General features: G+C 38.4%; 1 protein-coding gene across 5 annotated transcripts in view; it reads left to right on the forward strand.

The window, feature by feature from the left end:
• Slc26a5 (solute carrier family 26 member 5) overlaps positions 1-13,838 on the forward strand; it is a 31,134-nt gene extending 17,296 nt beyond the window's left edge. For 2 of the 5 annotated variants that reach the window (XM_076862459.2, XM_076862468.2), the window contains 11 exons: positions 3,239-3,386; positions 4,371-4,484; positions 5,510-5,587; positions 6,251-6,346; positions 6,522-6,628; positions 8,356-8,425; positions 10,035-10,127; positions 10,730-10,837; positions 11,568-11,768; positions 12,669-12,723; positions 13,645-13,838. In XM_076862459.2, the coding sequence (XP_076718574.1) occupies positions 3,239-3,386; positions 4,371-4,484; positions 5,510-5,587; positions 6,251-6,346; positions 6,522-6,628; positions 8,356-8,425; positions 10,035-10,127; positions 10,730-10,837; positions 11,568-11,768; positions 12,669-12,723; positions 13,645-13,838 (1,264 nt within the window). Of the gene's footprint in view, positions 1-3,238; positions 3,387-4,370; positions 4,485-5,509; positions 5,588-6,250; positions 6,347-6,521; positions 6,629-8,355; positions 8,426-10,034; positions 10,128-10,729; positions 10,844-11,567; positions 11,769-12,668; positions 12,724-13,644 lie in introns of all 5 variants that reach the window. The other 3 variants (XM_076862454.2, XM_076862463.2, XM_076862467.2) reach the window with 3 other exon arrangements.
• The last annotated feature ends 113 nt before the right edge of the window (positions 13,839-13,951 follow it).

Here is a 13,951-nt window from a genome sequence, read left to right on the forward strand (position 1 = left end):
CCTCTCTGAATCTCTAGGTATATCCCTGTCTTTCTGTCTCTTGTACTATTTTGCTTTGTCTCAACACCCTCTTCTCTCTTCCTAACTGAGTCAGACATTTGCCCAGATGTTGGATATTGAGGGAACTTCCCATTCCATCAGGCCTTGCCCTCCAGTCCTGAGTCTCCTGGGAAGCAGAGGGCACTGAAGATGTTCTCTAAGCCAAAGCTCATCCCATAGTACAAGTGTTGAAGGAGGAAGATTGCACTCTACCTTTAAACTTCATGACAATATGGCAGTGAACATGTTTCTTATAATGATTTGGTGTAAAGCTATGGCACAGTAGAAATAACCTGCTTTTCAACTTTGACTTATAACTTATAAAATACTTGTATATCTGCCATATCAGTTGAGATTAAAGCAACTCTATTGACAAAATACATTATTATCTCTATTTTACAGAAAAGTTCATTTATTCTTATTTATTGAGCATCTGTTTATTGAATGCCTATTGTGTATCAGGAGCACAGCAATTAAAGAGAAAAACAGACACACAAGCAAAAAGTCCTTGCTCTCATGGAGCTTATATTCTAATGGAGATAGACAATTGATCAATAGACAAATAATGCAAAATGCTTTGAAAACAAGAGAAGGCAAGTAAGCCATCGGAGGGACTGGGTTGAAGTTTTAAGTGTCAGGGAAGTGATATTTGAGAGACGATAAATGAGCTTTAGTGACTTGGAGAGTCCCAGCCTGGACCTAGAAATTGTCCTTCTTGATACCCAGATGTGTGTGATCTTTCCATTACTTCACACCTGGGTCTCTTAACACAGTAATGGATAAACTCTGATCTTCGATTCAACCCAATAGATAACCCTCACTTACTAGTTACAAATAATTTGATTAAATGCAAAATTTTTACACTTCAAATTTTCCTTGTAAAAATATACTGATACATTAAAATTCACATGTCACCATAATTTCCACTAAATGCCTGCCTTTCCCTGTTGTACTATATCCAAATATATTGCTTTCATTTTATTTGTGAGAACTAAACTTGAAGCACAAACAAACAAAAACATTTTACCTTTCTGGAACTTGGCTGCCTAGAAACCTTGTCCTTCTGAAACTTTACCCTAAAGAGGCAGGTAACAAATACTCACCTACCTGCATGTCTACATAGAGTCATACTGTTTCTCTTATCTATGAGTCTTATTGCTACTTCATAACAAACCACTCCCAAACAGTATCTTAAAACAGCAATCATTAATTTGCTCATAATTCTTCAGTCTAGGATGGCTTCCACCGGGGTTCTGGTCTCCCTGGGGCACTATCATACACCTGGACATATCTGAAGGGGTATCTCATGCTGAAGGATCCAAGAGGGCTTCATTCACATGTTTGTTGCCTCAGCTGGAGTGGCTGGAACAGTTGGGGGCTGACTGGCACCTTTTCTCCACAAGATGTCCCCAGCAGGGTGGCCAGACCTCTTTACATGGTGCTCAGGACAACAACAAAGAAACGTAGAGAATCTGCCAGGCCACTTTAGGCATTCATAGGGCATCACTTCCACCACATTCTGTTGCTCAAAGCAAATCAGAAGGCCAACTTAGGTTCAGCAAGAGAGCAAATAGATTTCACATCTAGATGAGAGAAGCTGTCAGCACTTACCAGAATGAGAGGAATGGTTGGTGTAACAAGTAACAGTTACAAGTAAACTGTTACCCTTATCTGTACACATTCCTAAGCCAAACACACTTTCCAACCCAGAAAGTGGCAACTGACAGTTACTAAGATCCCAGTCATGGTAATGTACCTACTTGGAGTTTACTTTCCTGAATTCATTCCAAAATACATCCATTTCTTACCTTTTTTACTCCTCAGGTCCAACCCTTGGGCTAGGCCTTCCCTGTGAGTAAATTAGTTGTTTTACCCTTTGTGCATCAATGGGCAGGGGAAAGACAACTAATTTACTCAGACCCCCCTGCATTTAATTTTCTGATCCATCTTGGGGAAATCACTTAGCATCTAAAAGCATCCCTTTTTTAACCTATTAATTAGGCTAATAGTGGTAGCTCTCAAATAGGACTATCGTGAGGATAAGTGAGATGGCTTATATCAAGTATATAGTGTGTGATCTAGCCTTAACAGATACTAGTTTTCTTTCCCTTCCTCCCTTTCCTTTTTTACCCAAGAATTTGAAGTATCCCTTCTGTCACTGTACATAACATGGTGAAAGAAATAGAGAGGCAGGCTCTTCCTGGTTTTGTTGTACCTAGTAGAACTGTTCAGTCTTGGACAAGTTGCTTAATTAACCTCATTTCCCCACCTGTGTAAAATCGGGATTATAATGATGCTTCGTTCACAGGGCTATTGGGGGAAAAAAAGTAAGCACAGAACCTGGCACAAAGGGAGCACTTAATAATAATAATTTTGTAATAATGATATTATTATATGAATAATAATTTTGTTTTGTAATAATGATATTATTTTGTCTCTATTAAGTGATTGTTATTTAGCACAATGCCTTGATTTGAAGCAGGATGTCTTAGAAAATCCCTGTTGCCTTTTCCCCTATAACATTTTAGGGAATCTCTGTTTTGTTTCAAGTGTCCTAAACTACAAAAGTCAGGTTCCCCTTTGTAGAGGCAGGAATCACACTTTGGGCTCCTTCAGATTCCCAGGATTCGTAGGTGAGACTCAAGGAGTATAATTGGCCGCTGTTCCTTTCCCATGTTAGAACTGAAGGGACAATGACATGCGAAGAGTTAACAGACTTAAGAGTCCTTACCTTGAATAACAGTGAGAGAAGTGAATCATGTTACAATGACAGTAATTCTTCTTCAAGGTAGTCCTTGTCCCTCCAACATCCTCCCCACCCCCAGACTGGTTTAAATGTCTTGTGGCATCTGAGCACTTTGCTGACCCTCTCTTCTTCCTGTTTCTGTGTCTTATTTACACCTACCAACAGGGCGCCATGCCGTATGAGGTTACTCCTTTATAAATAAAACAGCATCTGATCTCTGCAGATAATCCATCCAGGTAGTATGCCTGTGCTGTACAGTTTGGGCTTGGAAAGAACCTCTCTCTGTCAAGGAGGGCCCTCATTTTTGCTAACCCAGAGCAAACAACTACCCAAACCTTGGTGACTTCATTGTAGACTCTGCCCCTCTCTAATGCTCCCCACAAGTTGCGTGCTGTTTCCCAGTGGTTTCCTGGTGGTCAAAGCACTTAAGTTAAAATCAGCTTAACTTTTCAGGCTACTACCTCCAGCCAATCCAGACACCAGCCTCTTCCACCTCGTGTATGTGGATGCTATTGCCATAGCCATCGTTGGATTTTCAGTGACCATCTCAATGGCCAAGACCTTGGCAAATAAACATGGCTACCAGGTCGATGGCAATCAGGTAAAGATTGTTAGTTTCCTGCAGATATTTCATAGTGGTACATTCATTCATTACGCTCTGTCATGGAAGGCAAATGAACTAGATTTCTATCTTGGTAGAAAAAAAACTTTATTTTGTTAATGGATGTATTTGAAGCATGTGTTGATTCAATGCTATGATTTCTTTTACTATTCATGAGCATTAGATATCCAAACCTTGAAGTAGAGAGCCCTCAGGGGTTCAGCTAGAAAGGTGACACGAAATTTGTGATTTGTCATATTCCAATTTATCCCTCTGCTTAAAGCCCACATCCCTGGGAATAAAATACATCTCCAGAACCATTTTGCTCCACAGGAAGTTTATATTTGTTCATTGAACTTTAAGCATATGATTAATCATTTGAATTCCATAGTATTCTCTCTGATACCTTCTTTTTAACATAGCTACTTATGAGGTAGGTAATCCAAACACCATGAACTATCTTGGTCTAACAGTGTCTTTTTTTAGCACTCTATATATTTCTAAGGGAAGACCAGATGCCCACAGTCATATTAGATGCATTCATCAAACTAGAAATTCCCAGAGTAGCCCAAGAGCAGAACTCTCTGGTCCTGGGAAGACACTGGCATATACTTATTGATGAGAAATAGCCCAGGTATCAAAATGATGCCAGTAGTCATACATCAAGAACTTTCTCTTAACAAATGTATGTTTCTCCTTTTCACTGCGATTTTCTTTTCTTTTCTTATATAGTATTATTCATATATAGGGTGTGTTAGGGAAGAAGGAGGTGGGTGAGGATCACAGAAATTATAATAACCAAGTGTTTTTATTCCATCATAAAATATGCTACAATTCCTATTGTGAATTCAACAAATTCTTTTATCTGAAGAAAGAATGAAAAGACAGGCTATACTTCTGAATGTTTATTAAATGAGCTAACATGTTTCCCCCGCCTGAAAAAAATGACCTTCTCCTTTGTGTTTTTGCTTCCATATGGAAAAGGAACTCATTGCCCTGGGACTATGCAATTCCATTGGCTCACTCTTCCAGACCTTTTCTATCTCGTGCTCCTTGTCTCGAAGCCTTGTTCAGGAGGGAACCGGGGGGAAGACACAGGTGGGTATACAACAGGCCTCTAAGAACTCATGTTTGGAGTGGAAATTAAATGTTGATCTCTTGATTAAATTCTGAAATCCAACAAAGCTACTCTGCCTGCAGATCCATGATCCAGTGGGTTATGTAGTCAGTCAGAGAAAGACAATGGTTGGTTGAAGCAAATCACAAAAACTGAATTTATAAAAAAGAGGCATATTTTCCAGTTAGATTGGAAAGTTATATAGTGCTCCCTTTGCTACCAGTAAACCTCAAAGTTCAGACATGGAATGTTGTTATGAAAGCCTGAGACTGAGGCCAGGCATGGTGGTGCACTCTCCCAGCAGCTTGGGAGACTGAGTCAAGAGGATTGTGAATTCAAAGTCAGCCTCAGCAATGGCGAGGTGCTTTGCAACTCAGTGAGACCCTGTCTCTAAATAAAATACAAAAATAGGGCTGGGGATGTAGCTCAGTGGTCAAAGTGCCCTTAAGTTTAATCTCCAGTACCAAAGGAAAAAATAAAAAGAAAGTCTGAGACTGAGTATGAGCAGGATGCCAGCACCATCCAAAAGAACTTTCTACAGTAATGGAAATGTACAATATTTGCACCATCCAATATGGCAGCCCCTAGCAACTTGAAATATGAATAGTGGAACTGAGACCTGATTTTTAAATGTTTATTTGATTTTAGTTTATAAAACCTTATATAGTCACATGTAGCTAGTGAGTACTGTATTGGGTAGAACCACTTGTTTGGACTCTTCTGGCCTTGGTCAGTTTTAGGTTGGTACCAGATATCTTTCTCCCACCTCTTACAAGGGCTTTTCGGTCAGAATATGTAAGTATTCTATTTCTACTTAAAAGCCATAGGAAGAATCAAAACTTCAAAGAGGGAGCAGGATATGGTTATATAATGGTTTGGATGACTTATTTGAATGTAGATTTTCTTGATTTTCCCATAGTGATATGAAAAGAATTAGATCAACCCACCCTCTACCTCTTACTCTTGTTTCCTAAAAGTCCCTTCCTGTGTCTTCTCTCATTTTCAGCTTGCAGGTTGTTTGGCCTCATTAATGATTCTGCTGGTCATATTAGCCACTGGATTCCTCTTTGAATCATTACCCCAGGTGTGTAGTATGGACTTGATGAGAGGTTTTTCCATTTGTAGAGATTTTACTATTTTATTTCTCTCTGTTTTTATGGCTGCCTTAGGGATTTTTACTATAATCCTAGCAGAGAGGAATGAGAAAGAGCCATGCCTAGGATCAAGCTCCATAATCAAGTGTCACTGGGACCTTGAGAAAGCCATCTGAACTCCTCTTGGGCTCAGTTCCCTTATCTGCAAAGTGGGGTTTGAACTGGGTAGTCTCCAAGGTTCCTGTGCTCTTTGACCTTCTATGTATGACTTTATACTTTCATTAAAAATATGAGGACCTATACTTGTAAGAAATTTATTTGTTGATGTATTTAATCTAGGAGAGTTCAGAAACAACATAAAAAAAAAATCTTAGGAAGACCATTAGTGAAATCCTTGAGTATCTTGTTTAATTCTGAACCTCTTGATTACCATGCAGGTTTGCTACTAGGATATAAACCTGGTTTCCCAGGTACATTCTATTTAACTACGTGCTCAGTATCCAGGCATCCATGCCTCCAAAGGTATCATCAGCACAACATAGGAAGTCAGTGGGGAGAAAATGTGGGAAGGGCAGCAGGTAGACTGTGAAGACCCAGCAACAGGGCCCTGTGAACACAAGAAGAGAGGCATGGGTGGATGTGCTGTGTTTCAGGCTGTGCTGTCGGCCATTGTGATCGTCAACCTGAAGGGGATGTTTATGCAGTTCTCAGATCTCCCCTTTTTCTGGAGAACCAGCAAGATAGAGCTGGTAAGTAAAAGGTGATAATTAGATTAATAGGTTACAGCAGCAACTATGTGAGAAAGATGTTAATCCAGTTAGTTATTTGCAGTACACACGTAGGCAAGATGAACAAAACTTGTGGGTGTTTAGTTCTTGAAATTTTTAACATGATTCTCCATAAAGCTTTCTGACTTCTATTTAGACCATCTGGCTCACCACGTTCGTGTCCTCCTTGTTCCTGGGATTGGACTATGGATTGATCACTGCTGTGATCATTGCTCTGCTGACTGTGATTTACAGAACCCAGAGGCAAGTGCCCAGACTGAAATGGGGGTGTATGTCCTGGCTGAGATTCCCAAGCTGACTTAAAGTACAGTCTGAATTTGAATGGGTGGAAGTGGGGTTAGCATGTTTGAGGTCCATCCATCACGAGCACAGGAAGGAAGGGAGGAATCCCATATAATAAAACTGTTGCCCATTTTTATCTAAAAGAAGTTTTCCCCATTTTTATAAAAAAATATTAGTAGTACATATAGGAATCCTTCATCCCAGAATTTTGGTCATCATCATTGTTAAAAACATCTAGGGAGTTTAGATCTGAGGGCATAGCTCAGTGGTAGAGTGTTTGCTTAGTATGCACAAGACCCTGGTTTCACTTCCCAGCACCAAAAAATTTTTTAAAAATCTGTTCTTTAACAAACTATAGTCTAGAAATTGAGAGTATGTTGTTGTTGTTTTCTTTAACAAATTGAATTTTATGGTTTCCTATAAATCTTAAGATTGGGGAAGTTTTTTTTTAAGTGTTATAATTCTCTTTCTCCCTCTGATAATTTATTAGGTTTGAATGTGTTCTTTGTTGTTGGGTCTTGCTGGGTTTTTGTAGGGTGGAGTTTGGGACCAGCTCTTAGGATACGTGGTGACTCAGCTAGTCTCAGTTCTGTAATTAGGGAATTCTTCCAGGAGATGGCTAGAGATGCACTGGCTTGTTCCAAACACTCAAGTTTCCTTCAGAGCACACAGAGTCATGAGACAACCAAATTGTTTTGATCATTCAGCAAATAACTCTGATGCTCTTCCATGCTAGTACTACGTGTGTTATATGTGAGGGTTTATTTCTGCCCCCAAAGAGCTTAAAGTTTAGTCTGTGTTATAAAATGTATTAAAATAACTATAATCTTCATTGAGTAGCTATTTGTTGAGGGTCTACTATGTTCCCAGGGACATAGTAGCCTTTCAGGATATTGCAATAAATAAGACATGGTCCTGCCCTTGAAAAAGGTTGTATTCTCCTAAGGATGACAGACTATAATACAAGTGATAATGTTAATGATGACAATGAAGTAATGGAGCACTGTGCAGATCAATGCTTTATGTCATTTCATCCTTACAACCCAATGACTATTAGTACTCTAATTTCATAGCCATAGACAGAGTCCTAGAGTGATTGGATTAACTTACCAAGATCACAGTATGTGGTGGGATCATGACTTCAATATGCATTTTTGTGAGTCCAGAAGCTGACTCTTAATCACCATTTTGTAATCTTTCTTCAGAAAATTAGAATGTACAGTTTTATGTGCTTCAGTAGATATAAGCAATGTATGGTGTGACAATAAACATAAGAGATGCCCAAATGAAATCCCAGAGGAGTTTATGGAAAGAGACTTCTTTGCTCCTGGTTTCAGTAGGGATGTAGTCAGGACTTGGCCTTTGTTAGAAGCAGTAGGATTTAGACCTACAGAAATGGGGTGCCAGGGTACCCCAGGTGATCAGAAGTCCCATTCCTCCTCTGCCTCTTGAACTCCTCATCCTTTGATGCCCAGTTCTCCCCCCAACCAGGGGACCTTGACTTCCCCCTGTGTACCTGCAATATCACTTCAATGTGATGTCACTAGGAATGTGATATGTAAGGAGCCCTTTCACAAGGCACTGTGTACGGATCATGTATTCCTGAATTCACTAGCAAATCACGCTGTCATGTCTAAGCACACACTGCCCCTCAGCACAGTAGACTTTAACATGCTCTCCATCTCCAGTCCAAGCTACAAAGTCCTGGGACAGCTTCCTGACACTGATGTGTATATCGACATAGATGCATATGAGGAGGTAGGACCTGTTTTTAAAAATATTTTAAAAGATTATAAGAGTGTGATATAACTGGCTAAGTGGTATATTTGCCCAGAACAAAAACCAGGGATGAAAGGGAGGGAGGCATCGTGGCCAAAGTGAAAATCACAAGCTTTAATTTACTGTCAGGATTCAGTTTTATAGTTTATACTGTGCATTAATGACTCAACTTCCTAACATTTATATTTCCTCATTTTTAATGAAGCTAAATATATATTGCTGGAATTAAAGTATATATGTACAAAATACTGAAAGTGGGAGAATGGTATATAAGTGCATGACTTTCTTTTATTTATTTATTTTTTCCTGGTACCAGGGATTGAACTCAGGGGCACTTGACCACTGAGCCACATCCCCAGTCCTATTTTGTATTTTATTTAGAGACAGGGTCTCACTGAGTTGCAAAGTACCTCACCATTTCTGAGGCTGGCTTTGAACTCACAATCCTCCTGCCTCAGCCTCCAGAGCTGTTGGGATTATAGGAATGTGCCACTGCATCTAGCATGACTTTCTCTTGATAGATTTAAACTGATGTTACAATACTAATTTTAACGGTAAAATCTGGGGCTCTAAAATTCTTCCATTTCACTTTTAATGGGTAAAACTATGGCTTCGAGTTCCCTTTATTACAAAGGTTCTTTTCTTCAGTGCAACCTCAAAAACGTTTAAAAAAATCTTTTAAAATTAGTTTTGTCTTCTGCTTGGGAAGAAATTCTCAGACTTACTATTAGTATTAAGAAATGATCCTGGTGTTAGGGTTGCTATCTTTTTCCTCATTCCAGAAAATTATGTGGTGAATTACTTGTTTCCAAACTGCATGTAGACTTCCTCCTTCTGCATCTAGGCTTTTCAGTAAAAAGGTCCCTCTGTGTTGCCTGTGCCCACACTGGCTCCTTCCTGCAGTCTGTGGGTCACACCAGTGCCAACCTCTGTTTGCTTTGTTAGCCTACTTCTCCCCATCTTACTGCAGCTCCCCTCCTATCCACTTTCTTTTCTCTTTTTTGAATGATTATCAGTTCCATCTTCTTTGTGTTTAATGGTAAAAATGAACAAAGACAGATTGTTAGAGAAATGGGAATATGTACATTTTTAGAGACTTTCAAGATAGGTTTGGAAGCATGTGCCTGTGATCTCAGATACTCAAGAGGCTGAGGCAGGGGCTCACTTGAGCCCAGGAGTTCAAGACTAGCCTGGGCAACATAGAGACTCTGGCTCAAAAAAATTTTCTTCCATTTATTTATTGTTTTTTAAATTGGTGCATTATAGTTATACATAAAAGAAAGAGAGGAAAGGGAAGTACCAAGGATTGAAAGGGAGCAAATTATATGCATTTATGGATGTGTCAAAATGAACTCCACTATTATGTGTAACTATAATGCAATAATAAATATATTTTTTAAAAACTTTTTATCCTCAGGATTCTTCCTTACAAAGCCTGAGTAGATATAGTGACATCATTTTATACCAACACACTAAGAGGGCCATTCCCAGCTTCTGTATTCATTTTTACATTGAAGGAGGCAGAAAATTGCAGTTTTGATTCTGAAATATATCCAGGTGTTAAATTCACTAATATTTTATTTCTCAGGTGAAAGAAATTCCTGGAATTAAAATATTCCAAATAAATGCCCCCATTTACTATGCAAATAGTGACTTATATAGCAACGCATTAAAAAGAAAGGTGAGTCCCATGAGATTAAGAGTGATCCTTTCTGGGGAGGGGATGGGTGAATTGGCAGGAATGGGAGGGTCACTTAAATGTCTATACACTATTAGACTATTTTCCCCTCTACCTCCCCTCTCTTTTAAACTGTGGTAAAATATACATAAGATAAAATCTACCACGATAAGTATTTTCAAGTGTACAATTCAGTGGGTGACATTAAGTACTTTCTCATGTTGTACAACCATTACTATAATTCCTTCTCTCTTATCATATGCATATGTTCCCTTTTTGAAAAACATTTAAGAAAATAAAGTGAAAATAGAAGTCTTAGATTTCCTACTTTGGGGATCAGGTGAATTCCTTTGGTATGAGTGAAAATTAACCCTACACTGGCCATCAACACACAAAGCTTCTAGTTATCTTGAATAAAGACTAAGAAAGGCTACTAATGTTTTCTTAGGGAGTAGCTCAGGACATCTGAGGGAAAAGTAGAATAAGAATTTGGGGTGGTCATCAAGCACAGAAATGGGTTAAATGGGGGAGATTGGAAGATGGATAACATGTGGTATGTCTCTGGGAGCCTGAAAGTGATTTCTATATGTTGCTCTTCTGTAAAGACTGGAGTGAACCCAGCAGTCATAATGGGAGCCAGGAGAAAGGCCATGAGGAAGTATGCTAAGGAAGTCGGAAATGCAAACATGGCAAACGCAACTGTAGTCAAGGCGGTAAGTGTTCTTTTCCCATTTCTCTTGGTCCACAGTGACCTCCATCTTTACCTGTGGTTAACGTCTATACACAGCATAAAGTCACTAAAATAGAAAAACTTAGAAATAATCTAAGTATCTCACTACTAAAAGTATGTAATAAGGTCAGTTTGAAGATATGTCTGTAATAAAGAGTGAAAATGTTGTTTTCAAGGTTAAAAATCACACAGTACCTTGGTAAATTTTACCATTCATACTTTGTCACAGACTTATTCAGCTGATAGTTAAAAGCTCAAAGGCTTTTGCTGTTCAGGCTTATGGTAACTTGTGACCTGTCATGCTGAAGTTAATGGAACTATTTTAGAAGTGAGGGGGAAATGGAGAAGAGAACTAAGGAGTATAGATTTTAGTGAACCAATAAAAAAGAAGAGGGCTGGGGTTGTGGCTCAGTGGTAGAATACACACCTAGCATTTGTGAGGCACTGGGTTTGATCCTCAGAACCACATGAAAAAATAAATAAACAAAATAAAGTTATTTTAAAAAGGAGAAAGAGATGAAAAGAAACTGAACTAACCCTAAGTATTATACACGTATTCTTTTTGTCATATTTGGAGGCTGGAATGACAAATATTTTAGAAGGGATCTTATATAATCTGTGAGTTGAGAATTAAGAGCTTATTTTCCATTATAAATCTTTCTAACAACCAAAAATGTTCATATAATTCTGGGTTGGTTTCATTTTTGACATAGGATGCAGAAGTAGATGGAGAGGATGGAACTAAGCCTGAAGAAGAGGATGATGAAGTCAAATATCCCCCTATAGTCATCAAAAACACATTTCCTGAAGAACTGCAGAGGTTTATGCCCCCAGGGGATAATGTTCACACCATCATCCTGGATTTTACTCAAGTCAATTTTATCGATTCTGTGGGAGTGAAAACCCTGGCGGGGGTGAGCATCACCTTAACCAAGTCATTTCTCCATGTCCAGGGTCTCCATGAGTCACATCAGAAAATTGATGAGATTCCTTTCAGCTCTTAAAACTCTTAAAATTTGTAGTTATTTTTTTCAACTGATTATGGAAAGTAAATTAAACATACAAAAGTAAAAGCTGGGCATGGTGGCACAAACCTGTGATCCCAGAAGTTCAGGAGGCTGAGTCAGGAGGATCACAAATTCAAAGCCAGCCTTGGCAACAGCGAGGTACTATGCAACTCAGAGAGACCCTGTCTCTAAATAAAATACAAAATAAGGACTGGGAATGTGGCTTAGTGGTTAAGTGCCCCTGAGTTCAATCCTCAATACAAAAAAAAAACAGTATAATGAATCCCATGTGGGGCTGGGTTGTAGCTCAGTGTAGAGCACTTGCCTAGCATGTGTGAGGCACTGGGTTTAATTCTCAGCACTGCATATAAATGAATGAATAAAATGAATCCAATATGACTATCACTCAGCTTTAATGGTTACAACTTATGACCAATCTGATCTCATTTATACCAGACACCCATTTTCTGTTCTCTTATTTTGAAGTACAACTGAGTTATCACTTCATCTGTAAATATTTCAGTATCTCTCTATAAGATTCTTTCTAAAAAATCATTACCATAATACATTTATTACACCAAAGTAAAACAATATTTTTGATACCCCTCATTATCACTATATGCAAAGCAAAAGAAGTACAGAATTACTTTTAAGTGATTAGCTCAATAAGGCATAAATATTAAAACTAAAGGTAGCTCAATAAGTGAATTAGACTGTCTCATATCTCTTAAATACGTATTGGTAGAAAATGACTTGCATCTGGCATAGAGTCAAGAGAAACTAATCTTTATTTCAACATTATTACAGATTGTAAAAGAATATGGAGACGTTGGTATTTATGTATATTTAGCAGGATGCAGTGGTGAGTATATCTTTAGGAATGTCTTAACATTTTAGTTTTCTTTAAGAACTGCCTTTAAAATTATTTTCTGTACTTTAATTTTTTTATAAAAATGAAAATCATTCTTTTCAAAAGTCACTGTAAAGCCAGCTTTGAAATTAGCCACTTACAGGCATTCATCTCTCTGAACAGGTGTTGGAGGGAAGGAGCTGATAAACCATTGCTTATTATCAGTGGCTGCCATAAACATTTTATAAAATCATTCTGGTTGTTTTTCCATCCAATAGTTTTGGAATACTTTGCCTGCTATTTTTATTTATATTATACTTTGGTTAAACAGTACTTGAAAATTAAATCTGCCTAAACACATAATTTTTCACCTGTCAGGTTGACAAAAAGAAAAAGAAAAATGTAACCACTTGCTTCATAGGCATCTGGTAGAAAAATAGGCATGTAACTGGTGTTAAGTGCAAAACATCCCCTTTGGAGGGCAAACCAGCATTATCTATTGAAAATACAGAGGTATTTGCCTTTTAATGAAGCAAACCCATGCTGCACGCATTCAAAATGGCACTTCTACATAGTTGTTCATCACAAGGTTGTCTATAAAAACAAGAGAATGGAAAAGAAACTCAAATATCAAACAAAAGGGACCAGTTAAATAAACTGGGGTATATCTATACATCAGAACAGCATGTAGTGGTAGGAAAAAAATAAAAAATAGTCAAGAATAATGTAGTGTACACCTTTTAGGTAATAAAAGGGAGAAAATGAGAATATATATTTCTATTTATTTATATTTGCATAGAGAAATCCTCGATGATTACACAAGAAGAAATAAAAAGGTTTCCTGGGCCTGGAGGTGTGATGTGATGAACACAGGGATTGGAGTGAGACGTAATATAGCATTCATGGAATAATTTTCTGTTCTTCTTTTTATAGCGCAAGTTGTGAATGATCTCACTCGAAATAGATTTTTTGAAAATCCTGCCTTAAAGGAGCTGCTGTTCTATAGCATCCATGATGCAGTTCTGGGCAGCCAAGTCCGAGAGGCACTTGCTGAACAAGAAGCCTCAGCTCCCCCTCCCCAGGAGGACTTGGAGCCCAATGCCACTCCAACCACACCTGAAGCATAGACGAGGACCTCGGCCTGGGATGGATGCCTCTCTTGAGAAATTCCTACTTTGTACTTTGAAATACTAGAACCTAAATTTTTTTTTCCCTAAGAGTAATACTAGTAGTTATGGCT

This window comes from Callospermophilus lateralis, chromosome 1, assembly GCF_048772815.1.
Source record: "Callospermophilus lateralis isolate mCalLat2 chromosome 1, mCalLat2.hap1, whole genome shotgun sequence".
In the NCBI taxonomy this organism is placed as follows: Eukaryota; Metazoa; Chordata; class Mammalia; order Rodentia; family Sciuridae; genus Callospermophilus; species Callospermophilus lateralis.